This window comes from Antechinus flavipes, chromosome 1 (assembly GCF_016432865.1).
Source record: "Antechinus flavipes isolate AdamAnt ecotype Samford, QLD, Australia chromosome 1, AdamAnt_v2, whole genome shotgun sequence".
In the NCBI taxonomy this organism is placed as follows: domain Eukaryota; kingdom Metazoa; phylum Chordata; class Mammalia; order Dasyuromorphia; family Dasyuridae; genus Antechinus; species Antechinus flavipes.
The window spans coordinates 110,720,687-110,748,609 of NC_067398.1; the positions used below are offsets into that span (position 1 = coordinate 110,720,687).

The 27,923-nt window shown below is 36.8% G+C and overlaps 1 protein-coding gene and 1 long non-coding RNA gene across 2 annotated transcripts in view; one reads left to right on the top strand and one right to left on the bottom strand.

The window, feature by feature from the left end:
- Nucleotides 1–27,923, bottom strand: part of SLC1A1 (solute carrier family 1 member 1) — a 100,050-nt gene that overhangs the window by 48,912 nt on the left and 23,215 nt on the right. Inside the window, exon 2 of the mRNA XM_051987866.1 lies at nt 6,000–6,140. Coding sequence (XP_051843826.1) covers nt 6,000–6,140 — 141 coding nt within the window. The remainder of the gene's footprint in view (nt 1–5,999; nt 6,141–27,923) is intronic.
- Nucleotides 1,854–18,279, top strand: LOC127555530 (uncharacterized). The gene is made up of 3 exons (XR_007952233.1): nt 1,854–2,248; nt 16,819–16,920; nt 17,684–18,279. It is a non-coding gene; the product is annotated as an uncharacterized LOC127555530 (long non-coding RNA).

Sequence of the window (27,923 nt, forward strand, 5' to 3'; positions counted from 1 at the left end):
AAAAATTTTCCAGGCCAATTTTGCCGGTTACTTCCTAGGACTGCAAGTCAATCAGAGACTTAAGGAAATGCAGGGAGTGTGTTGGACCCAGTCTACATAAGTTTGAAAGAGCTAATAATTAAATTTTCAGTGTGAACAATTACACCCTTGAAATCAGCATTTACTACATATTAGGGCTTGATTTACTTTATTGTTCATTTGACAGACTTAGTAAAGTGATAGAGAAATGTTAATAATTTGAATTAAACTTAAAATATTTTGTGATATTTTTACTACCATAGAACTGCCTTTTAATAGAACTGCCTTTTAAACATTTTTCCAGCACATTATTGTATACAAATGACTATCTGGAACTAATGGATAACATTGTACTTTGAACATTTTGTGGTATCAACATTCCCTAAGATGATGGAAGTTATAGGCCTGATTCAGTATATTCTAGATGATTCTTATAGGTTGTTTTGACTCAAAAATTCCATATTTTCATGCCAATAATGCTGTTTAGTCTGTATATTCCTAGAATTCTGAGCTTATATTTAATAAAATTGCATAGGAAATAGATAAATAAAATGGGAAAAAACATTAAAATAATCACATGATATAGATAGCCAATGAAGCACTACAGGAAAGGCCATTCTTGGACCATGAAATTTCCTATATGGAAGGGATCTTTATTTGCATATTGTACAAATGCTTTTTTTACATATGAATAAAGTAGGAGCTGAGAGAATTGCATGGAAGCAATTTACACAGCATTTTATGGTTTACAAAGCAGCTCCATGAGCCAAGTTGTATATTTATTATCATACCCTTTGAACAAAGAAGGAAACTAAGGCCTAGAGACCTGTCTTGCCACAATGCAAAGGCCACAGAAGTATTAAGAGCCAAGATAGGAACTCATGTTCTCTGCCTTTACACCTTTGCATTGTACTACTTTGCTTTCTGTTGAATTGACTTGCAACTGGGAAAGACTGGGAGAAAATCCCATCTGGAATATTTAGGGCTTATCAATGATTTCCATAGATTATTTGCAAACTTGAGTTAAGTGTAAAATATACTTCAGAAGTTTAACCATATAAATGTCTCAGATCATGAATATTGGTCATTTCCAAATAGTCTCTGCACATTACAATTGTACTAAGGTGTGTATATATTATTATTGAAGTGATCTTTATTAAAACCTGATTGTCTATTCATTTTTTCTCTCTGCTTAATCTTGACCATCCTTCCATGTCATCTCTTTGGACAAATAAAATCATTATGACCCTCATGAATAATAATATGAAGAAAGTTTTGAGGATTAGAAATTAAATATTCATTAAAAAACCAATTATAACAATAACATAAATGTTCCTATCAGTCTTCTAAGAAAATAAGACATTATTCCTCTTTGTAAATGGTGCTATGTCATATAGATAGTAAAAAAAGAATAGAAAATCAGGTACCTTGAAAATTCATTTGTTTTGTATAAACATAATTTATAAGCAATTTTTCAGGAAAACATCCATTGTGTGATGTGAGAAATACAGTTAATATTTACTGTACTGTAGTTCTAGAGCATCCATTATAAATAGGCATAGTACCTTACAAAACTGAATAGAATATTTATTTATGAATCTTTAATAGTTTGTCTATTCTAATCCTGAAAACTTTATATGGTTACTCATGAGTGACACTATTAACTTTATCTGACAGTATTAATTTTATTTTCATGGAAGAAAAGGGAATTAAATAACTTGATGAATATACATACATATAAACAGACACATACATGTATGTTCATGATGAGTCTAACTTGAGATCTAGTTTAGGCAAGGAAAAATCTTAAATATAGCACCTCTGCAAACAATATTACCTTTGAACATCCTGTCTCATCCATAGCTTTCTGCTCCACCCTGATTAATTTCAGTGTTTTGGGGAGGAGGGAGGAGGAAAGGTTGGGAATGAACAGGCATATTGCCTAGAAGAGAACATTTTTAGCTTTCTTGTGGCCTGCTAATTTGAGAGTGAAACTCATTTCCCATTAACAGAAGGGTCACATTACTGCACGTTTTATTGCCCAAATGAAGGCAAGGTCAAAGATTCCTCTATTGGATGCTCCCTTATCTGTTTTCTTGCCTTCAGTCTGAAGAAGAAGAGGCTGAGGATGGGGGTAAGGTTGCTATAATAGCTGCCTTACACAAGATCATCCTGTGCAAGAAGAATTAGGTCTGTTCTGCCTGGCCCAAGGGAGAAGAATTCAGAGCCAGTAAGTAAAGATTGTAGAGCTAGACATTTCTGCCTAAAGGAAACCCTTTCTAAGAATTTGAGCTCTCCTAAAGGAATGTTAGATTTCCCTTCTATGGAGGTCAACAAGTAAAAATTGACTGACTGGTTGGATGACAACTTGGGATTGTTGGGGAGGCCATTCTACTAGGATATAGATTGGACAAATGGTTTCTAAAACTTTACAGAAACCTTCACATCTCATAGGATTATTCCAAGTATTTCTTACTTCATTCAATGGATACCTTCCCAAAAAGTTGCTTATAAATAATACATATGTAAAACTGATGAGTTTTTAGTGTGCAATACCATTTTAAAGTATTTTCCCACCTAATATAAACTCCTAAGTGGATAGGGAGTTTCATTTTTTAGTTTGTATCCTGGTTTGATACACAGTATGTGTATCATTTTATTATTGTTTATTATTTATTGATTTTCATAGTAGCTTTTTATTTAAAGGAATTCAGCAGTGAATTTATTTTTAAAGTAAATGTTCCCTAATACAGTTGTGCTAGAAGTTAAAATTTTTGTGTATTGAATTGTCTTAAGACTATAATTGAAACACACTGATGAGGCAGAAGGTATAAATAAAAAGGATGCTGGATTTGGAGTTAGTGGATCTTAGGTTAACTGTTGGTCTTGGTTCAAGTCTAGCAGTGTCATTGCTACCATGGGCAAAAAATTTAAGCACTTGAAACCTCAATTTCTTCATTTGTTAAATGAAGGAGTTGGGTTAAATGATCTCAGAGATCTCTTTGAGCTCCAAATGGTCCTAAATAGCCATTATACTGAAAATTGAAGGAAACAAGTCTTTGACAGCAGGTATCGCTTTTACAGTTTCCCACTTCCCTTACACAAATCCTACCTTATCTACCTGGTGGAAGCTAGAAACAACGAAGATAGAGTACATGGCCTGAAGCCAGAAAAATCTGATTTTAGGATCTCAGACACTTAGTATCTGTGAGACTCCGGACAAGTCCCAATAGTCTTCATGCATAAACTGAGGGAGGTAGATTATTAGATCAGGACCTCTAAAAACTTTTCTATTCACAATCTGTTTTTGGCTGAATAATTTTACATAACTCTGGTTACATAGATATATAAAATAGGTATACACACCAAATATTTATTGACAATAAATCATAATGTCAGACCCTTCCACTTTCAGTCATGAGTCTTCATGTAGGATCATGAACCACAGTTTAAGGAGCAGGAGATTAGATGATTTTTATGGTTGCTTTTAATCCTAAAGCCTATAAGCCTAAGCATTTTTTCATTGTCATATTCTTGAATGAAGATAGGATAAAAACAAAGTAGGTGCCATCAATTGTAGAATGGCTAAACAAATTGTGGTATTTGTATGTAATGAAATATTTAACTACATTATAATAAATGACAAATAGAAAACTCATGAATATGGCAAGGCTTATATGAATTGATGTAGAGTGAAGTAAGTAGAGCCAGGGAAAAAACTGTATGCAATGAATACAACAATGTAAATGGGAAAGAGACTTGTAGACAAAATTGAATACCGTGTAATTATAATAACTAAATTTATTGTTGTTTAGCCATTTTTCAGTTGTGCCTGACTCTTTGTGACCCCATTTGGGGTTTTCTTGGAAAAGATATTGGACTGGTCTGCCATTTCCTTTTTTCAGATCATTTTACAGATGAGGAAATGGAGGCAAACGAAGTGAAGTGACTTACCTAGTCAAATAGATAGTAAGTGTCTGAGGCTAGATTTGAACTCAGGAATTCAAATCTTCCTGACTGTAGGCCTGGTGCTCTAGCCACCTAGAACCCCAACCAAACTTGTACCAGAAGACTTAAGAAAGTTCATCTTCTTCTCTTCTTTGCACAAGTAGGAGCTTTTTCTATAATTCTTTTTATTGTACAAAGGGTTTCCTTCACAATAAACCTGTAAGGTGGACAGTTAAAGTATTATTATCCCAATTTTAACAGATGAAGGAACAAAACTCAGATCCCGAATGACTTGCTAAGGGTGATAGAGCTAATACTTTGCTAGAGGTAAGCTATAAATCAGCTCTCTTGGCTATTCAGTAATTGCTCCACTGTGATGGCACCAGAAAACTCTTTGTATCTTTGCTGTGGGCAGTATCACATATTACAGTATAAAATGTCATTTTTGGAATCACTGGTCCTAGGCTTCAGTCTCAGCTCTGACACTTAACTGTGGTCTTGGGGAAATTCCTTCTCTACAGTGATGTATAAAAAGTTTGAGAGAAAAAAAAAAAAGTTTTGAGTTTCTGGGTAACTAATCATTTTTATTAATAATGAAAGCAATAATTAATAAAAGAGGTTAATGACACTCTTGAATGCTGAAAACCCCCCTCATGGAACCTATTCAACCCTTATATGCTCTTGGAAGAATGGGTGTTCTTGAGGATGGCAAAAGATTCTAATTGGCTAATAATTAATGAGATGAATTAATATTATAATGAAAGATGGATTTATCTTAATGAGGGACTGGGGGAAGTGACTCTGATCACACAGTCTTGGTCAAAGAGGCTTTTCTATATCTATATCACCCCATCTAGGGTAATCTAGACAAAAGGATCTACCTCCCCTATCCAAACCCAACACAATGGGCTGGAATTCACCTCATATTAAATGCTTTGTAAAGTTCTATAGAAAGCATGTTTCACCCAGGATTGAAAGGCATGTACCCTGGAGATTCTGTAATCTCATCCATCAACAATGCCCTTTAAAGACTGAATAATCTATGAGCTTCTGAAAAAAAATCCTGCTTCTAATTCAATGATTCATTATTAATATTAAGAGAGAAATAATCAGTTTTCTCACTAGGTCTCAACTTTCTTATTTGCAAAATGAAGGATTTGGATTAGATGTTCTCAGGTTCCTTCCAGCTTCTGCCTTTACCCCAGTTAGACCCAATGACTGGAGTCTAAAATTCTTTCTGTTATATTATAGAAGTAATGCAGCAGGAAGAACATTTGTCCTCTGATGCTTACTACCTGTGTGATCTTGGTGAGCTGGGATAAATCTCAGCTTCCTCATCTAAAAAATGAGGGTTGGACGTTATGGTCTCTGAGATCCTTTCAGCCCTAAGTCTGTGATGCTATCTCTAGTTAAATAGATATAGAGTTAACCTACAGCTACCTGGGAAATCTTTTTTTTTGGGGGGGGGGCGCTACATTCTTCAAGCTACAGAAACCTAGAAGGGGAGTTATATGAAATGCTATTAAAACTGACATCCTTGTTTTGCCAGAGGACACTGGCTGGTACTAAGGTAACCAAATGTTCTTTCTCTTGCCTCCTATCAACTGAGTTGTGTTTATTTATAGCAACTCTGAATAACAGTGTCTTCCTTAGAAGAACTATTATCTGAATTAACCAATGAAGATCTAAGGAGAGACAGACAGATAGACACAGACAGATAAGTAGCATAGAGATAAAAATACAGAGAGAAAGGGGGGACAGACAGAGAGAAAGAGACAAAAACACAGAGAAACAGAGACACAGGCACAGAGAAACAAAGACACAGAACAAAAAACAGCCACACAGAGAGAGACAGAGAGGCAAGAATTAAGAGCATTAATATCACCTAAGTTCATTTGTAAGTCTCTCACAAACAATTCCCCCAAAGGACAAAACCACTCTCCAAATGCAAAAGCTCTTGGTATGACTGAATATGTCTCTTAACTGGTGAAACCCAGCAAAGAACTAATAGATATCAGTTTTTTTGAGAGTACCTGTTATCATGCTGGATATAATGAGAGGCAAGATGACGAGCTTCAACATTCGCATTAAAATCTCTCCAGGAAAGGCAAAGTAGAACTTGTCCAGGTTTGAGAGCTTGCTATATTCTCGGACCAGTACGCCTACTCCAATCCCTAAAGGAGAGAGAAAATAAAGTTGGACTCAAGATTGTTTAAACCTCCTTAGCATTTTATCCACAAATTAAAGACAAAGACAAGTGAATAGAACCATTCAAGGGGGTCTATAAAAAAACAAAACAAAACAAAAAACCAAAAACCCAGGATCACAGATTCAGAGGTGGAAAGAACCTAGGAGGACACCTAGTCCAATCCCCTTATTTTACAGATTAATTCACTAAGAACCCCAAAGGTTAAGAAGTAATTTCTCCAAACAGCACACAGCTTGAGTTTGAATCCAGAACCTCCAACTCCAAAATCAGATTTTCTCCTCATAACCAGCTGCATTTCTTTTTGACATTCTCTAGACTAGATAATACTAGTTAATAATTAGGGGCAATCAGCCATCAAATTTTTACTGAAAAAGCTAATGCCACTTCTAGCTTAATGAACTAAATAAATCTATGAATGAATGTGTTTAGGCTGTATGCATTTTTTTTTTTTTTTTAAGTAAGAGATAGGAGGAGCTGGACCTTTTTTGTTATTGAGGAAATTCCTTCACCTGAGTTTAAGAAAGTTATCTAGAACAAAGGTTTTTGAACTGTAGATCATCCCATAAGGGGGTCATATAACAATGTGGAAGTTGTGAAAAATTTGACAGTAGTAAAAGGTATCACATATTTCAGCCAAGATTTAACTCTTTAAGTAAAAAACAAGTCTATCCATGTCATTAGTATGTAAATTTGCTTTTGTCTTTAACAAATGGTATAAGTATATACACACCAAAGAATTGTTTTAAAAGAAATTTCTTTGTGATTTGTTATCAGTAAATGTTTGATTTTTTCTGTGAAATAAAAAGGTTAGGAAAGATGCTCTGTAAGGTCCCTTTCAGCTCCATATCTGTGCTCCTGTGATTATACAGATTCCTCTGGAAGCCTCGGGGGAGGCTGATAGCAGATGGCTCTATAAGAAGAAGGGGGATAGAGATAAATCCTAAAAGTCCCAACTAAGCAGTCAAAAAGCTCAACTGCGTCATCTGCCTCCAGTTTTATTACTTGTACTTTTGATAATTGACTGTGTCATTGAAAAAGCACACGAAAGCAGGGTAATTAGAGGGAGAATGTCATTTGAGTTCAGTGACCTTAACATGGGGCAGATAAAAGAGATAAGAGATCCAGGAGGTCAGATGTAATCATGGTAGTCAGGGTCCAGTCTGGTAGGTTATAGATTGTTTGTCAATAGAAGACTTTTATTAACCATGTCCTTGATATATGTTTTGTCATTTGTTTTCTTTAACATGACTTTTCTCCCTCCACCCCCTTCCCCATGAGAATATAGTTATTGAAAGAAAGAGTATAATAAGAAAAGTCAAAGATGTAATTATTGAATTTTCAAGTCAACATGACTACATTTCAGCAGAATGAAGAATAAAAATCTTGAAAATTCATAGCTAAAAGCGACTTTAGATACATATGTAGTCCAATATCTTCATTTTATAGATGGGGAAATAGAAGTTTCGAATGGTTACTGGACTAAGGTAACAAAGCTGTAAGGGAAAGATGTAGGTTTGAACTTGGATTTCTGGGCCAACAATTGAATTTGAAAAACTAGACACAGGACAAGAAGTAGTTGAAAAAATTTTAAGTGAGAAGTTTAGCAGCCTGAGTGTTTGAAGGCTATCTCCTTGAAAAGGGATAATACTATATAACATACCAAATACATTTGTTAAGTAATGTGATCCTTAAAACAACTCCTGGAGGTAGGTGCTATTATCATGCTCATTTTACAGATGTGGAAAGTAAAACTAAGAAGTTAAGTGACTTGCCTAAGAACACACAGCTAGTAAGTATCTGTTGCAGTCAAGAAGGTCAAGAGCCAAATCCTGCAGGTCCCCCTGCTTTGTTCAATGTACCACCATTTGGATTTGTTCTTTGTGGATTTAGGAGAATAGAACTTGGAGCAATATATTGAAAGTAAAAAGAGACAAATTTAGATGTGATTTTGGAAAAACAACAACAACAAAAAACAAATTTCCTAACAATTCGAGCTATCCATGAGTAGAATGAAAGCCTTGGGAAGTGGTAAATCCCATTTTTTTTAAGGTCTTTAGGCAAAAGATGGATATGACTCATCAGATAAATTATAAATATAATATAGAAATATAAAATATAAATTATAGAGGGTTGTAAACAGCAGAGGTTTTAACATGAGGATCAAGATTTTTTAAAAAAAGTTGATAGCATTATTTCAATATAATTGGTTTCATTTGTAATTCTGTATGTTTTATTTAATGCCTTTAAAAACATTCAACAGACTGACAAAGGGGTCTATGAGGCCAAAACAGTTAACTCCTGTTATATAAGACTAGTTTATTAATTATGTAAGATTCTTTTGGGGGATATGGGTTAGATTAAATGGTCTCTAAGGTCCTTTTCAACTCCGAAATGCTATGATTCTCTGCATTTGATAGACCACGTTCCTTCTTTATTAAGTGTATTTCATACAGGAAATACAAGCTCCCAAAAGACTACCTCAGGTCAGGTTTATGGAAGAGACAAGGTAATTGAGAATAAAATCAAATCTAGCAGGAAGTTCAAGTTCAAACATGCTGTTTGTGGGTAACAAAACCAACAGTCCTCTGAGTGTTACCTTCAGTCACAGGAAATGTAAAAGGTTTAAGAATTCCCATAATGCTGTTTTTGCCTTTTTGTATCCTTAATGTTTTGCATAGTGTCTGGCACATACAAAGAGCTTAATAAAGACTTGTCAGCTTTCTGCTGGGCTTCCCAGTGCATCAAGAACAGTAAAGATCATAGCAGTCTCCTAAGACTACTGTAGCCTCAGTGATGACTAGCATCTGATTTTCTGGTAATACCCCCAAAGAAGCAAGGAAACAGAGGTAATAAACCTGGAAAAATCATGTTTATAATGTTCAGTTCTTTTCAGTCTCAAAAATCACAACTTGGGGATTTGGGAACCTAGGTCAGGGCTTCTTAAACTTTTTTTCACTCATGATCCTTTTCCCCCAAGAAATTTTTACACAACCTCAGGTATATAGGCATATCAAATATGTATAAAAACCAAAATTATCATTTACTGATAATAAATGATAATTGCATGAGCCCTGCATTCAGTTACATGATCCAATATGGGGTGGTGACCCACAGTTTAAGAAGCTTTAGCATAGGATAGGAGAAAATGGAATGGAAGGCATTTAGAAGACACAGGACTGGGCCCAACATGTTGAAAATAAGTAGCCATCAACCAACAGATAAACTCATCTAATATACAGATTTTTTAAAAAATGACTATTTTCTTTATATCTTTTTCTGGTCTGTATTGTTTGTTTTGGTAGGCTGAAAATAATCTCAAATTTTTCTAGAATACTGAGTCTAAATCTCTCATTTGCCCCTCTTATATTTATAATGTTAGAAATAAAAATATCTTGGTATTATTATGAAAATGTTTTGACTCTAGAGACGGCCTGAAGCAGTTTCAGTGTCCCCTGAGTGGGCTCCAGATCACACTTTGAGAACTGCTGTGAACCAGATGATGATTAAGACCCTTAAAGTGCCTATGATTCTAAGAATGTTTGTAGAGGGAAAATTATTCAAATACTAGCTGAAAATATTCCTGAGTAAATACTGTTTTCAGAAGTACTTAAAATATTTTCTTCAGTCTGTGAGTCTTACTTAATCAAGAATATCATAAAGATATCATAAAGATCATTGAAGATGACCTTGGACATTTTAACAGATGAGATCTGAAATGGAAAAGTTGTTCAGTCATTTCAGTCCCCATTTGAGATCTTATTAGCAAAGATACTGGAGTCATTTGCCATTTTCTTCTACATCTTATTTTATGGTAAGGAAATTGAGACAACTAGGGTAAAGCGATTTGCCCAGGGTCAAACAGCTCATTAAGTGTCTCAGTGAAAAAAGTGATATACCCTAAATCATATAGGAAGAATGGCAAAACTGGGATTTGATTTTGGGTTCTTTGACTCCAAATACAGGTTCTTTTGCAATATTCCATGTTTCATCCATGTACTAAATTTTAAAATTTCTTTTGTGAACTATTCTTTGGTCACTGGATTCAAAAGGAACATACCTCTCTATTCTCTTTTATGCAAAGATGCAGGCATCTCTCTGGCTCTATAAATCTATGTCAAGTGAGACTCAGCCACCTTTTCTGGGCTAAGCAGCTCTCGGTTCCAGGACAGCCAAAGTGCAGTCTTGCCATGAGGAAGCTGTTAAATCTATAAGAGCTCAGTCAAAACAGGTATGAAACAAACTAGGAGATTGAAAATTGAGCTCTCATTTAGCAGAGCAATTTCTCTGTTCTTTGAGGAAGAGATATAGGTATTATTAATTTAAAAGGAGATGCTGCAGTTCAACATGCTCACTTTAGTTCAGAAAATAGATGCTAGCTGGAAGAAGCTAAAGGCTGCCTACAAAGCATTTAATCACAATCCTCTGAGATAATATATTTTATTAATATTTGCTAAATATTAACAAGTAACTAATAATATTTTTATTATTCAGTATCCTTGGACTTATCTGCCTCTGTGACTACATTTAGAGTTTTTTTTTTTTTTTTTTTTTTTTTTTTTGGCAAAGGTATGGGGTGATTTCCTTCTCCAGCTCATTTTACAGATGAGGAAATTGAGGCAAACAGGGTTAAATGACCTGCCCAGCTTCACATAGTTATTAAGTGTCTGAAGCTGGATTTGGACTCAGGTTGTCTTGATTCTATGCCTAGTGATCTATTTACCACCCCACTTCGCTGCTCTATTTCTCTAGTAATATTATTACTTTTTACAAAGAAGACACACACTTTTTATACAGAAAACTCACATAGTATTTGAATAGTTAAATGCATAATTTTTTTTTTCTATTAGGATAGACTATGTATTATGGTAAAAAAGATCTCTGGATTTAGAAGCAGAGGAGCTGTGAATTCTGGCTCCAAGACTTTTTTTTTTGCTGTGTGACCATTATTAAGTCATGTTAACTCTCTGATCCTTAATTTGCTCATCCATAACTTTGGGATAATATGTGTCAAAGTGTGTGACTGTAAGACCAATATTTTAAAAATCTTATAATACCATATAAACTTATACAAATCCATGCTATTATTATTATGCTTACAGATTGTTACTCCTCCATATGTTCCTATTTCATGTGATTCATGTGAATTTTCATGAATGCTTCATTGAATATCTGTCCAACTTGAATGGTTCCTTCAATATCTCAAGTATGTTAATATATCATCCACTGTCTTGATTTATTTCGCTACTGACTAGGTTGCTTCCTTTTATGGATTAACTATTTTTATTAACTATATACTGATATTTTATTGCTGCCACTTTTTAAAAATTGAATACCACAATTAAAAAGAGGAACTAATTTGCCTTTTCTGGTTTCAAAGTTAGGAAGAACTACAGTCTTCATGTGATCCACATTACTACAAAGTGGTAACAAAAGTAATGATAATAATATAAGGCACTGATTTCTGTATATAAAGATATTTATCAGGACATGACATAGTAAGGCACCATGAAATAGTGGATGGAGGGCCTCTGCACAAATAACTGTAAGTCAGTCACTTAAATATTCAGAGCTTCCAGGCAACTTTCTAAGAATATAAAATTGCAGACCAGTTGCAGACCAGCCGGATTTCCCCACAGTGTAAATTCCCAAATCTAGATTAAGAGTGCCGATAAGCTACTCTGAGCCAACTACCTTTTTGATCAGTACCTTAAAGAGTTAGTTCAATCAGTTATCCTAGAATAAAGAGCTAAGATAAAAAACAAGTTTAAATGGTTCTTATTGTAATCTCTGATGTATACAAAGAACTTTGTAAAGATCTTGAATATTTCCATACCTCTGGTGAGATAGATAGTACAAATTTTACTCAGAGGAAATTGAGGGGTTAGGTCATTGAAATGATTTTTTTAAAAAAGATGAAATAGGTAGTTAAGATTCCTGAGCTCTTTCCTGTGGTTTCCAATCCCTACGTGAGGGAGAGGAATGACACCGTAAGAGAGATTGTACTTCTATAAATGTATAAAGGAAGAACTGGCTTCTCTGGCATGCTTTCAATCAGAATTTGTTATTTCCATGTAATAATTGACATTCATAATTATGGCTGATGTACTCCAAGAACATTCTGAATCAGACGGAACTTTTTATCAAGTGCATTTTAATGGATTTTTGCTCTTTGAAAATTACTACTCTGTCTTGAATGTGTAATAGTAGCTATCAACCAGTATACTTGATTAACCATAACATTTACTTCTTGACCCAGCTACATTAACAATGACTATTCTGGAAAGACATTGGAATGGTTAGCAAAAGTCAACATTGTGGAAACAGAAGACCTGGCTTCAGGTACTAGTTCTGCTTCTTAATTGTGTGATGACAGGTAAATTAAATCATTTTTCTGAACATCAATGTATTCTCCTTGAATCAGAAGTAATAATATTCATTGTACCTCATGATGTTGTTATGGGGATCAAATGATATTATATTGATAGGAGACAGGGACTGGGCCTATGAATTCATTGGTACAGAATTTGTAAACAAGGAAAATCTACCAAAGCAATGACACATATTTGTCAATTTATAAACAGGCCTTTAAAAAAAAAAATCAATCAACAAGTATTTAAGGCATTACCCAAAGCAGTAGTAGACCACATTGAAATGTAACTGGGAAATATATAACAAAATAAATAAAACTTCAATAGAACACAGAATGTTCTAATGTTATAGAATAGCATTAATGATACTTTTATGTATTTATGTCCTACAGAACAAGAGTAGTTATTGTCACGTTAGGTACATAGGAGGATCTTATTTTTCTATCTCATTCCAAATGTAAATAGTGACAAAACAAACCAAGATCTATTATTCACTTGCCTCCATTTTCTAATTGTGTGCCCAGCAGAAATTACATCCAAGTTAACCTTTCAGTCCAAGACCACTTAATACATAACCAAGAATGTGTTTTTTGATGCATAACCTTGTCTTCTTAGGTGTGGACCTAAGTCAACTTAACCATAAAAAAGTCTTTGGAGAAGGTAGGTGCTTCAGAAGATACAGCAAGAAGCAGGAAGACCCTCTCAGACACTTACTAGCTGTGTGATACTGGGCAAGCCACTTAACCTCTCTTTGCTTCAATCCACTGGAGAAGGAAATGGTAAACCACTCCACTATGTGTCAAGAAAATCCCATGAACAGTACTGGAATTCTATGGCCCAGAGGGTCACAAAGAGTCAGACATAACTGAATAACCCCATTTGTCTTAGTTTCCTCATCTATAAAATGAGCTGGAGAAGGAAATGGCAAAACACTCCAGTATCTTTGTCAAGAAAAATCTCATATATGGATCAGAAAGAATTAGACATGACTGAAAAACAACTCAATAACAAAATTGTACAAACGTGCTATGTTCGAAGGACCACAATTAAAATTGTTATTCCAATGTAACATAGGACAATGTATATTAAAGTATCAAAAGCCAAATTCTGCTTGAGACAGAATTCTGGGAGGGGTTGATGCCAGTGAACTCTGTATGACCTGAGTGAGCTCTGTAAAATTATGTAAAATCACAAAAACCATGTCCCATTTGATATACAACCCAAATGGTCTCCCATCCTCTCAGAATGAGATAAGCTGTATCATTCAAAAGCAAATTAAAGTCCTATTGATCTTGTCGGGAGATTACAACCCTAGGCAAGATTTCACATTCAATTGAGAATGATCAAACTTCCCCTAGACTTACACATCAAATGGGTCTTCAAAAAATGATTCTTTGCAGATCTCTCTCTCTCTTGAGAAAGATATGGCCACTTGGAGAATCCCTCTTGGTGTTTGAACTCCTGTCTCCGAGAGAAGGAACCTCACTCATTCGTTGCCTCACCTCATCATCTGGTGGCTCATTTACGGTGTTTTCTGGCTGAGAAAAGCCCCCCACTCTCTTTCTATAGCAGAGGGCTGCTGCTCAGGACCCTGATTTGGCTACTTCTAAATTCTGCCCCTTGAGGGAAGTGACCAACCTTGGGGGGTGGACTCAGAGTGCAGATGCCCTTCTCCATGTTGCATCTTTCCCATACTAAAGAGAAACTGAGGACTCTACCACGTATACTGAGGGATTTAAAGCCATTACCCTCTAATACGGTCAGTCCTGGGGAGACATTAATATCATTATCTCCTCTTGTTGTACCATAGAGGAGAAAAGGAGGCTCTGGGACCTGGTCCAGCAGTTTGGGGATGACATGTCTGCCTCCTCCCCTGCTGGATACCAACCAAGGGCCATAGCTGTGCCCGTCTCAGACCTCAAGGTGGAACTACCAGGAGGGAAGCAGAGACAGGAGAGAAGGGATCACCTCCTCACCTGCCTCATTGAGGGCATGAAGAAGGGGATTAAGAAGCAGGTTAATTATGACAAAGTTAGGAAGATTGCCCAAGCAGCTGAGGAGAATCCCACCCTTTTTCAGGGCCGCCTGTAGAGGCTCTGAGGAAATACAATAATCTGTACTTCTCCAGAGGGGACCACTGTCCTCAGCATGCATTTTATCAATCAGTCTTCCCCAGACATAAGATGGAGGTTATAGAAATTAGCTCTGGGTTCCCAGACTCCCATGACTTCGTTATTGGAAGTCGCTTTGGGGGTGTTTAATAATAGAGATTGAGCTGCAGCAGAGGAGGAAGACTGCAGGAACATGGTGAGGAACAAAGAGCAGGCCCAACTTTTGGCCCCACTATTTCCAAGGAACACAGGGGTTTGTGCTTTAAGTGCAAAGGGCCCGGCCACTGGGCAAGAAACTGCCCTCTGAAAAGGCCTCCAGTCCCTTGCTCTGGATGCAACCAGGAAGGACACTGCAAGAGGGACTGCCCCGAGAGGGGTAGAGCCACCTCCAGCCTAGCCCTCCAGGATTCTCAGGACCAGGAATGAGGGGCCCAGAGTTCAGCCAGGCCAAACTGTTCTACCTCAAGACTTTTGAGAGTGTCCACATCTGTTTGGGCAAAAATTAGCTAAAGACTTAAGGGAACTAGAGCTGCCCGGCAGCAGCCTTATCCAATATGTGGATTATATTTTGCTCTGCAGCCCCACCAGAGAAGAGTCCCTAAAAGCAGCCACAAAGACCCTAAATTTTCTAGCCTCGAGAGGCTACAGGGTTTCCTTACCAAAGGCCCACATAGCCTGTCCATTGATCAAATATTTGGGCCATAATCTCACCCCCTCTTCCTGTTCTCTAACTGTGGAGAGAAAATGGGCTATCCTAAGCCTCCCAAACCCTGGCTCAACAGGCTCTATGTTGAGCTATGTACCTTTTTAGGCATGACCAGCTTCTGCAGAATCTAGATTTTTAGTTTTGGGATTATTGTCAGATCCCTTTATTACACTATTCAAGGTCCTGATAACCTCTTGTATGGGAACCTGATCAGGCCAAGGCTTTTAAAACCCTGAAAGCCAACTGACCTCTGCACCTGCCCTTGCCCTCCCCGACTTACAGAAACCTTTCACTCTGTGTGTGGATGAGAGGCATGGGCAGGCTTTGGGAGTCCTTACTCAGGCTCTGGAATCTCCCCCCAGGCCTGTTGCTTATTTCTCAAAGAAGCTGGACTCTGTCTCCCTAGGATGGCCTTCCTGTCTCAGAGCAGTGGCCGCCACAGCCCTTTTAACTGAGGAAGCCACAAAACTAACCTTGGGACAGCCATTAGAGGTTCTAACCCCCCACAGAGTCCAGAGCATTTTAGAAGCTAAAGGGCAACAGTGGCTTGGAGTGGGAGACTTACCAGCTACCAGGCCCTCCTGCTAGATACCCCCGACCTGACTCTCTGAGTCTATCACACTTTAAATCCTGCCACCCTTCTCCCTGAAGTCTCTCAACCAGGAGAGATTGTCCATAATTGTGAGGAAGTTATAGATTCTGCCTACTCCAGCAGATCTGACTTAAGGGAAATTCCCCTTGAGAACCAAAGCGGGAATGGTTCACAGATGGATCGAGCTTTCTTGAGAATGGGGAGAGAAAGACAGGCTTTTCTGTGGTGACCCTTTATAATACTGGGGGGAAGGGGGAGGGGGAACGCTAAGCCACTGCCTCCTGGGACTTCTGCTCGGAAGGCTGAGCTCGTAGCCTTAACCAGGGCTTTAGAACTGGGGAAGGGGATGAGAGTCAACATCTACACTGACTCCAAATGGGCTTTTCCTATTTTACATGCTCATGGAGCTATTTGGAAGGAAAGAGATTTGTCAACAAACTCTCCCATTAAACATGCAGGAGAAATTCTGCCCCTATTGCAAGCTGTCCATGAACCCGGAGAGGTCTCAGTCATATTCTGTAAAGGCCACCAGAAGGGAGATTTGCTTCAGGCTAAGGAAACTGCTAAAGCTGCTGCCCTTTCACCACTGAACACCTTTAATTCCCGCTCCCTGATTCTTTTACCCAGGAGTAGGAGCATCTCCCTAGGCCCGTAGAGGCCCAGGATCAGATTACTCCCCTGTAAATCCCGGGGACATGGTGTCCCTAAAAACCTGGAAGCCCCAGGGATCCAACCCTCTGGATGTAAAGTGGAAAGGTCCATACAATGTCATTCTGACCACTCCAATGGCAGTTAAGCCGGAAGGGTCCCCAGCTGGACTCACATCTCTAGAATTAAAAATGCTGCTTCTGTTACCTCTCTTTCAGATACCACAGAGTACTCCTGGGAGCCCACAGAGGACCTGAAGTTTCTCTTCCACAAGAATCCTGAGAAATCTCTGGAGAAGGAAGGGTGATCTTTCCTCCTCAGTAGGAGCACTCTACTCCTGTTGCTCTCTCTCCAGCTTTCCTGGTCTTCCTCTGTGGGCCCTCGCCAGGGGTGACAACTTTCTGGTCAAGCTAGGGAACTCTGTGGGGAATGGGGGTGTCCAGGATTGCTGGGTGGGCCATCTCCACCCACAGAGGCGGCCTAATGCATTCTTTGCAAAGGTCCCATTCCCACAGGTCACCATCTCCTCCCCGGATGCCACTCTTTTATACTAGCCAACCCCCCGGGGAATTCCTCTGGCCCCACTGTCCCCTGCTTTCTGGCTGGGAAGGATCTCACTTCTCATAACGCTAATTCCCTGGGTTAGATGCTTAGAGCATGAAAGCGTCCTCTCCAACCTGACAGCCACAATCAACCAGCTTGCCAACCAAACTGCACATTCTCTCAGGGAAATAGGAGAGTCCCTGGGCTCTCTTGCTAACATGGTCTTAGATAACCAAATGGCCTTAGATTATCTCCCTGCCTCTAGTGGAGGTGTCTGTGCTCTGGTCAACCCCTCTTACTGCATGTACATTAACAACTCAAGGAAAGTCGAGCTATGCACTGAGAGAATCTTACAGAAAGCTGTCTGGATGCAAGACATCCATGAGCAATTTCTCACGCCTCCCCAGTCTTCCTCTGGGTGGAATTTCTGGATATGATCCCTACTGGCCCATATATACTCACTCTACTTCTAATGATTATCTTTTTGATCATATTTGGCCCCTGCATTTTCAGATCACTCATGAGATTTGTTTTCTCTAGGCTTAAAACTACAAACTTCCAACTTCTCTTGCAACCTGGGGATCATGGCACAACTGATGGGCAAGCTCAACATCTGCTGGATGCTGCAGCTGCTCTCTTCAGATCTCATTTCTCTCCTTCAAGCATAACTCCTCATTAACTTAGGGACAGCTCTACAACCCCTCCCAGCATGAAGAACCTTCAGAAGAACAGAGACCCTCATCCCTTTTCCAAAAGAATTTGGGGTTAATTGTTTGAGGGGGGAGATGATGCAAGTGAACTCTGTATGACTTAAGTGAGCTCAGTAAAATTATGTAAAATCACAAAAAACATGTCCCCTTTGATTCACAACCCAAATGGTCTCCCATCCTCTCAAGAGTGAGAAAGTGAGATAATCAAATCAATCAAAAGCAAATCAAAGTCGTATTGATCTTGTCCAGAAGTCACACCCCTAGGCAAGATTTCACATTCAATTGAGACTTCTCAAACTTCCCCTAAACTTACACATAAAATGGGTCTTCAAAAATGATTCTTTGCAGATCTCTCCCTTGAGAAAGATATAGTGGCTGAGAGAATCCCTCTTGGTGTTTCTTTAACAATAAAGCCTCTTTGCCATAGCCTCTGAGTTTAGCAAATTTTTTCACTCCCAAACTGGTCTCTCCAAGAGAAAGAACCTCACTCATTGTTATCTCACTTCATCAATGTCAACTATTGGTAAAATGGCTATCTGTATTTAGTTTGCTGATAAATTTTGCAATGAATGACATTTCAAAGCCAGAATCTTTGGGTAACTTCCAAGTTTCATGAGGGTTGTAGGCTGGGGAGATGATGTCAGGACAGGACAAGGGTCAAATGAATATCTCATATTTATTTGGTATTTAAAGGGGTTTCCTACTTAACAAGTCTGTGAATTAGATATAACTGTTCAGATGAGGAAACTAAGGCTTTCAGAGAGATGAAATAAATAAGGGCTGGCTTGAACTCATCTTCTGACTCCAAATCACTCTTTTTTCTTTTCTTTCTTTTTTTTTTTTAAATGCAACAATAAGCTTTGTCCTCAGTACAATAGAATTTTATCTGGCCGGATCAGGGATGACGTATTCTCCTTAAACAAATATTCAGGTGAAAAGAACCTTTCACCTCTGAGTTTTTTCTTCCTTTTGTCATCTTGTGCCATGACTATCCCAGATTTATACAGGATTCCTCATAGACTTCTAGGATGGTTTAGAACTCAATGAAAATCATTAAACTCAACTTTTTTTTTTTCCAGTTAATTGTGGTCTTGAAATAGTTCTATAGACTTCTGTTCTTCACAGACTGATTTTATATTTTGTCTCCTCACATGGTTTGCAACTAAACTGGTTAACTTATTGCTCCTAGATATTCTACTTCCTACCCCTGGATACCTGCCTAGAATGATTCCCCTAGTCTTTCCTGATACCCTCAGTTGTTAATGGCTTTCTTATTTAAATTGCTTTGAATTCATTTTGCATATATTTTATATCATGTTCAAAGGATCACAGATTTAGAGCAAGAAGAGACCTTAAAAGCTATTTAGTCTAATTCCTTCATTTTACAATTAAGGAAACTGAGACCAAGGGAAGTTAGTCATTTGCCCCAAATCATACAGGTGATAAGTATTATAGGTAAGATTTGAACCTAGGTCTTCTGATTCTAGAGCCAGCTTTCTTAGGCCTGTCTTTTACTAATTAGCTGTGCCATCTTTAACAAGTTAATAAGCTTTTTTGGTTTTCAAGTTTCCTCCTAAAAATTAAGGGGACTTTACTAATTATCTTGAAAGTTCTTACACCTCTGTAATTCTTTTTTTAAAAAGTATTTTATTTTTTCAAACACATGCAAAGATCGTTTTCAACATTCACCTTTTGCAAAAGCCTTGTGTAAATTTTTCTCCCTGCTTCCTCCCCAGACAGCAGTCATGTACAATTTTTCTAAACATATTTCCATATTTGTCATATTGTGCAAGAGAAATCAAATCAAAAGGGAAAAACGCAAAAAAGAAAAATAGAAAAAAAGCAAGCAAAAAACAACAATAAAAAAGGTGAAAATACTATCTCTTCATAGCTCTATGGATGTGGATGGCTTTCTCTATCACAAATCTATTGGAATTGCTTTGAATCATCTCATTTTTGAAAAGAGCCAACTCTATCACTGTGGATTGTCACATAATCTAGTTGCTTGATTATATTGGAATAAAGACACCTTTTTTTTTTTCTATTCACTTATATAGTTGTTCTTCCCTCTCCTCATTCTTCTCTACTCTACCCTGAAATCTTTCTATTTTAATGTGGATCCATTATTAAAAATCTCTGGTCTAGACTATAACATAGAATTAGGTAGGCTATCTATGGAGTTAATCCATCAATACATGTGTCTTGGCCAGGCTGAGTCCAGAAGTGAATATTATTTTTGTTGTTCAATGTTGTCTGAGTCTTTGTGCCTCCATTTGGGATTTTCTTAGCAAAAATACTAGAGTTGTTAGCCATTTCTTTCTCCAGGTTATTTTACAGATGAGGAAGTTGGAGCAAACATAATTAAGTGATTTGCCCAAGTTAGTAAATGTCTGAGGCCAGATTTGAATTCAGGAAGATGAGCCTTCCTGACTCCAAGCCTGATTCCTGAACTGCCTAGCTGAACCCAAATAAGAGTTAGAAAGCAGGTTATAGTATATTTAGGAACTTATATAGTATTTTTAATGATTAGAAGCTATGTCCTGATAAAAAATAATTCCATCTTTTAACAAAAATGTTCTTCTGAAAATGCAGTAATCATGAAATATCACAATTTCCAAGTTTAGTCTTAAACTCCAAGGACAATGGACAGACAGTGAGTGAAAATAGACTTTGTTCTGGTCAGCAATGGTAACTTGTATAGAAGAATTGGTAGAAAATAAATAATCAATTAAATGTGTAAATGAAAAATAAACCGAGTTGGTCACAAAGTGAAAAAGAGACAAAATGAATAGATAGCTTCAGCTCTTTACTGGTAATCATTCAGTGTTAAAGGTCAAGAGAAGGTCTCTAGATGGTGGACAGATTCATGAAGTCAAACATTTTGAAATAAAATGGATCTCAGAAGTTATTTAGTCCAGCCTGCTCCTTTAGTAATCAGTTGGCAAGGTGAATAGAGCACTCTATATATAGTGAATAGAGCACTCAACTTGGATTTAGGAAGATCTGCCAGCTTTGTCACCCCTAGGCAAATCACTTAACCTCTGTGTGCCATAGTTTTCTCATGTGCAACGTGGAGATAGTATCTTCCAGGGTTGTTAGGATCAAATGAACTTATAATTGTAAAGTGCTTAACACAGTGCCTGGTACTATACAAATGTTAGTTATTATAATTATCATTCTCTGAAAAGGAACTAAGGTCTCCCCAAAATTAAGTGATTTGTCCAAAGTCTCAGGGATAGTAGATAGAAAAGTAGATCATTTCTGCAAAATTTGTGGGTAGATATAAATCAAAATTGCATAGAAAGAAAAAAACTGTTATGAATTAATGTTTTACATCACTGGAGGAAGTGTTCATATTAGTGAGATTATGAATCAGTTGAAATATATGGTTTGATGAATCAATTCTGGGACATAATTACATATTATAAGAGCCTGATATAACACAAGCTAATACAATCAACATTGGAATTAAGTTGAACAAATTTTTATTATATGCTTATTACATGCAAGGTACCTGGTTAGATTTTAGGCAATAATGACAATGGAACAGAAATATCTTCCCTCAAGGAGCTTAATAGAAGCAACAGGGCTGAGGTAGTGGAAAAGGCTCTGTCCTTGGAAAGAGAGAGGAGGGAAAGAGAAAGAGAAATTGAGAGAAGAAAAGAGATAGGAAAGGAGGAAAGAAGGAGGAGAGCAAAGAGAGAGGGAGAGAGAAATTTATATATATATATATATATATATATATATACATATATATATATATATATAGACAGAAGAGGATGAGAGAGAGAAAGAAAGAAGGAAAAGGTGAGAAAAAGAGTAAGAAAGTGAGAAAGAATGAGAGAAAGAAGTGAGTGAGAGGGGGAGGGGAAGAAATGGGAAAGAAATAGAGAAAGGGAGAGGGATAGGAAAAGGAAGAGAAAGAGAAATATGAATGAATGAATGAATATCAATAGGATAAGCCCTTGAAGGAGATGAGAGGGTATGAGATCAAGGGCACAAGTTGAGAGCTTAGCCTTATCAAGGATTTCTTCTTTGAAAATGGAGCAAATTAGTTGCTTCACAGTTTCTCACATAATTATGTTCTTCTTTGTGTTTTGAGTTGTTTGTGACTGTTGACAGAATTTTTAAAAATTCAATTAAAAATGAACTGAAGAAAGATGGTTAAGATGTAGTTAGGTTTTGAGTTGACAATAAATGGAAATGAGAGAGCTCCTCATAGTTGTCCTCAATCTTTCAAGTAAAGCAAAATCAGACACTGTGAGGAATATGATAAGGAGGTAATCAGAGCAAGAAAAAAAAAAAAGATTTTTAAACAGTGATGAGGGTCTAGTTGACAGAAAACATGAATTTGTATTGACTCAGTCTCCATGGTATTGTGACATCTTCCTGTAGTATCTAGTAATTCAGGAGTAGGAATTGAAAATGAGCATAGATTGGAGTGATCCAGGGATGAAGAATAGCAGGGCATAAATACTGGTAGGGAAAGAGAGCAGAGAATTAAAAGATCAAAAAGAATGTCTTTGTTGAATTGGTAATCAGGATCAGGATTGTGAAAGAAAGGAAAGTAGGCCAGAATATTAATGATGCCTTGGGAACACAGAGATATTGGGATCTGAGGTTATACTGAGTATAGAGATCAAGTTTTGGAGAAATACAGTAACATGGACAGGATAGGAAACTATGATGAAAGAAGAAAATTTCAGATTTCAAGACGATGGAGGTAGAAAAGTTTTGGGAAATGGTGAAGTGTGAGACTTATCAATCCCTTTGTGTTTCTAGAGTGGAGGGGAGAGAGAAAGAGAAGGCCAAACTTAAAGTTTGGCAACTAAAGATATGATCAAAGGATGTGGAGATTAAAAAGGTGTGATAATACCAGAGATTCTGAGACAGAAATACTTCTCTTCTTGCCTATCTTTTAAAGCCCAATTCAAAGATTACTTTTTCCATGAAGACTTTCCTGACATATTCCCAACTTGGATCTCAAGTATTTTTTAAAATGACTTTAATGCATGTATTATGTAATGGTATATATTGTATATATGTCATATACCTTTTCTAAATGCTCTTTGGGGGTAGGGATTGTATCTTATTTAATTTTGTATTTCCTCCTGCACCTAGTGTGATAGACTATATACAGAAAAGGTATAAAATACATCATTGTTGAGTGAATAGGTTTTTTTTGTCCTACATTTTGGTTATTTGCCAATTTGATGAAGTGGTAAGGAGAGGGGAGAAAAAAATCTCTATGCTAGTAGCATGGCAAACTACCAAAGAAATAGCTCTATGTTCAAATTTCCAATTGATTATTTAAGTCTGGACTGATTCATTTTTAATTTCTCACCATCTGTAGGTGAAGATTTGACAACTCAAGGAAAGCTAGACTTGTTTATTAACAGCTCAAAGGAGATGATCAATTTTTTAAGAAGCTGTGATTCTTGATTTATGGTCCTCAGTAAATCAAGGATAACATCAAATGTCTCACATCTAAATTAGAGTCATCCAAAAAGAAATACAAAAGGAGCCCCATCAATATAAAGACAAAGCATTTTCATAAAGAACAACAGAACTGATGACCTAAGACAGGAATTTATTAGATCTCTGCTATGTGCAAGGTATTATGAGTATTACTAGGAAGTCTGTGATCCAGTTTCTGCCTTTAGGGATCCATAAAGGGAATTAGCAGTCAATTAGTATTTATTAAGTGCCTATAACATCCCAGGAAAGAAGCTCTTAGTCTGAAGACATAATAGACAGAGGGGAAATACAGTGGATAGAAGAAAAGTATAATAGATGAAAATCCAACAGATAAAGAGTCCTCTTTTTCACTACAGTCAGGGATGAGGAGCCTTCTATTATTTCAAAATAATTTGAAATATCTTCCCCTGGAGGGGATCTCAAGGTAGGTTCTGGGAATACTGTGAAAAAATAAAATAGATCCTGCCCTTAAAGAACTTACATTCTGATTGAGCAGGCAAAACACACACACACACACACACACACACACACACACACACATTCATAAAGAATAAACAAAACTAGTTATTTACAAGGCAGTAAGGTGAAGCCATATGAGTGAAAAGAAAGGGATGGATTTAAGATGTTATGGAGGTAGACTCAATGTGGCTTGGAAAGTGATAGGAGAGGGGTACATGGGAGATGAAAGAGTAAAGGATGATTTTGAGGTCATGAACCTGACAGTACAGTGGTGCATTGGATATCAATAGAAAAGTATGGTAAAGTGGAGTGAATTTGGGAGGGAAATGATGATTTCTGTTTTGGATTTGTTGAGTTTGAGATGCTGATGTGTGACTCAGTAGGCAGTTGGTAATTATAGACTGTAGTTAAGGAGAGATATTAAGTCTATTGATATATAGTGTTGAATCATCCGCATAGAGATGATAATTGAACCTAAGAAATCCAGTAAAACCTCTAAGGGAGAAAATATGTAGATAAAAGAAGAGTGCCTCGACTATTATAGATAATACAAATTTGTTGTATTGAAGTGGGACTGGGGCAGAGAGTTGAGGGATATCTATGATTAAAGGGACAGAGATGGATGATGAACAAGCAAAACAATATACAACAATCAATAGCAGTGGAAGAGATTAGGAGAGCAGTGTCACAAGACCTGAAGGAGGAAAGACTATCCAAGAGGAGGGATTGGCCATCAGTATCAGAACCTGAAGAGATTTCAAGAATGATGAGTGTAATGGGCTAAAGCTCTTGAGTCACATTGAGGGCCTAAGCACTTGAGGCTAATTAGCAATTGGACAATACTTTTACTATATGCTTGGGGAAAGAATGGCCCTGCCCACTCTCAGTGCAAGTTTGATATGTTGTATAGGAGATTGAGTAGACGATTTGGCTGGTGAAATGTGAGAGCCAGAGAGACTGCTGGCCGGATTCGTGTTGAGATTGCTCTCACTTCGTATCGCCATTCCCCATCACCTCCACAGAGAATAAAGATCAAGGACTTTCCCTTGTTCTGACTTTGGCTGATTTTAATATACTCTGAGTGCTAAATGCAGTCATCACAGATGAAACCCAAGAAAAAATCATTGGATTTAGTAGTAAAGAGATGGTTACTACTACAGTTTTGATAAGGTGATGGAATTGATAGCTTGGTTGCAAGAGCTGAGAAGTGGGCAAAAAATCCAAAGTAGAGTTAAAGTAGACAACTCTTTTAGGAACTTGGCAGAAAAATAGGTGAAAGATACAAGACACTTATTTAAGTGGAGGGAAGTGGTGTGATACCTTTTTCTGAATAGGGAAGACCTATCTATACATAATTTCCAGTGACTGGCAACATTTCTTGAGGCTGCCATTCTGTTTTTGTGTGGCACTAGTTATTAGAACTTTTTCATTTTGAGCGTTTTCCTTTGTTCCTGTTTCAGAATGAAACAGGACAAATGTAATAACTTCTTGTACTGTTTTTAGAATGACATGATTAAAATCAGATTTTCTAAGTCTCTTATTTGTTTAAATAAAGTTTGAATTTGGATTGAATTAAAGACACAGTTGCAGATAGATGCATGATCCTTTAAAACAGGGCTTCTTAAACTTTTTCCATTTGAAACCCCTTTTCACCCAAGATATTTTTTTGTGACCCTGGATAGATAGGTATATAAAATAAATATACAAATCAAAAATTTCCTGATAATAAATTATAAAGAAATTTATTTTAAAACAATTCTTTGTTATATTATAATTTTACCATTTGTTAAAGATGAAAACAAATTTGCATGTTAATAAGTTGGATGTGCTCGTTTATTTTACATAAAAAATTAAATCTTGATGGAATATTTGATACATTTTACTGATGCCAAATTTTTCACAACCCCACATTCAGTTACATGACCCCATATGGGATGGTGATCCACAGCTTAAGGACCTTTGCTTCTTAAATAGATACTATAGGATAAGACCATTAGTTGGTGTCCATGTTGACTCAAACACTCAAAATAATTACAACATGGGTAAAAAAAAAATTTAAATTATGGTGCCAGGTATAAAGTTTAAATAATGTAACTAGATTTTAAAATGTCACTAAAACCCTCAAATTTGTGACTAAGGTAAAAAGGATGTTGATAAAAATTTTAAACAGTCTGACACCAAGGACAACTCAATGAAATAATCCATTATACTTGTCCTTCCAAATTCATATTAAATAAGCAAGCAATAAGCATTTACTAAGTGTTCATTTTATGCTAGATTCTAGAGATACAAAGAAAGGCAATGATAGTCCTTCCTTCAACAGACCCACATTCCAACAGGGAGACAACATGTAAACAATTGTATACATATAAGATATAGACAAAGTAATTGGATATAATCTCAGAAAGAATTTATCTGGCAAAGGCTTCTTTGACAAGATGGAATTGGTGGGGTCTGATCACTCAATCAGTTCCAAATCTATCTAATGATACTGTCATCTAGCTCATTTCTCTCCATCCTGTTCATGAAAACAATTTAAGAGACTTTGTTCATGCTTTATTCAAAATGATCAAGACGATATTTGTGGGGGAAAACCTTACACATGACACACTACCTGGCACATAGTAGGTGCTATATAAATGCTTATTCCCTCTACCCCACACCCCCTACTGAAAATCAGTAGATAGAGAATAGAAGGCTAAATTGCTTTGGGCCACCAATATCTATCCTTTGCTCTTTGTTATAAGTGCCCAAACTTTAATATAGACTTTCATTATTGCATTCCTAGATAGATCCCCCTTTAATCCAAACTTTATCCTGCTTCCAGAATAATCTTCATTGTACATGTATTTGGTTACTACTCAAAAATTTTCAGTGGTTCCATATTTCCTCTTGAGTTAAGTTCAAACCTTTGCCTGGCATGCAAGGGCAGCCCACAATCTGGTGACACTGAACTTTCCTATTCTTATTTCATATGAATTACTTTCACACACTTTAGGCACCAGCCAACTGGACTACCTTCTGTCCCCTGATTACATGCCATGCTTTTTGGCCCCAGGCCTTTGTTTCCATGCTGTGTCTTATTTCCAGAATATCTCCCATCTCCCTTTTCATGTTTTGAATTTAGCTTCATAAAGTTTCATCTGATGATGAAACCTTCTCCAATCCAATCTAAACTTTCTCCTTGTGCCTCAAGGGATACTCTTTTATACTTGATGGTGAACTTTTTAGTAATGTGCATTATAATTATATATGTATGTTCTACTAGACTTCGAGATTCATGAGGGCAGGAAAATAATAAACATTATTATATGTCATATATATATATATACACTGCATATATATAAAACATATAATAATGTTTATTATATACACATATGCACACCTATAACTTTTAAGATTTACAAAGTGTTTTACATATATCTCAAATGATTCTCAAAAGAAATCTTTGAAGTAGATATTATCAACTTTATTATACAGATGAAGAAATAAGACTAATGGAGGTGACAGAATTTTAGCTGAGCTATTTATATCCTAAAAAATGATGCTATTAAAGTGCTGCACTCAACATGCCAGCAAATTTGGGAAAGTCAATAGTGGGCAACTGAATTGGAAAATATCAGTATTACAATCCTAAAGAAGGGCAATTCCAAAGAATATTCAAGTCACCAAATAATTGCCTGTTGTGTTTATGATTCTGAAAACTAGGCTTTAGCAATGTGTAACTGGGAATTACCAGAAGTACAGGCTAGTTTTTGAAAAGGCAGAGGAACTAGGAATCAAACTGCCAACATTTGCTGGATTATGCAAGAGTTTCAGAAAAACATCTATTACTTCATTGACTACACCAAAGCTTTTGTGTGGATCACAAATGTGGCAAGTCCTTAGAGACGGGAGTACAAGATCACCTTACTTGTGCCCTGAGAAAATGTATATATAGGTCAAGAAACAACAGTTAGAACAAAACATAGTACAACTGATTGGTTTGAAATTGGGAAAGGAGTATGACGAAACTGTATATTGTCACCTTATTTATTTAACTTAAATACAGAGCACATTATGGGAAATGCAGGTTAGATGAATCAAAATCCAGAATTAAGGTTCCCAGGAGAAATGTCTATAGTTTCAGATAT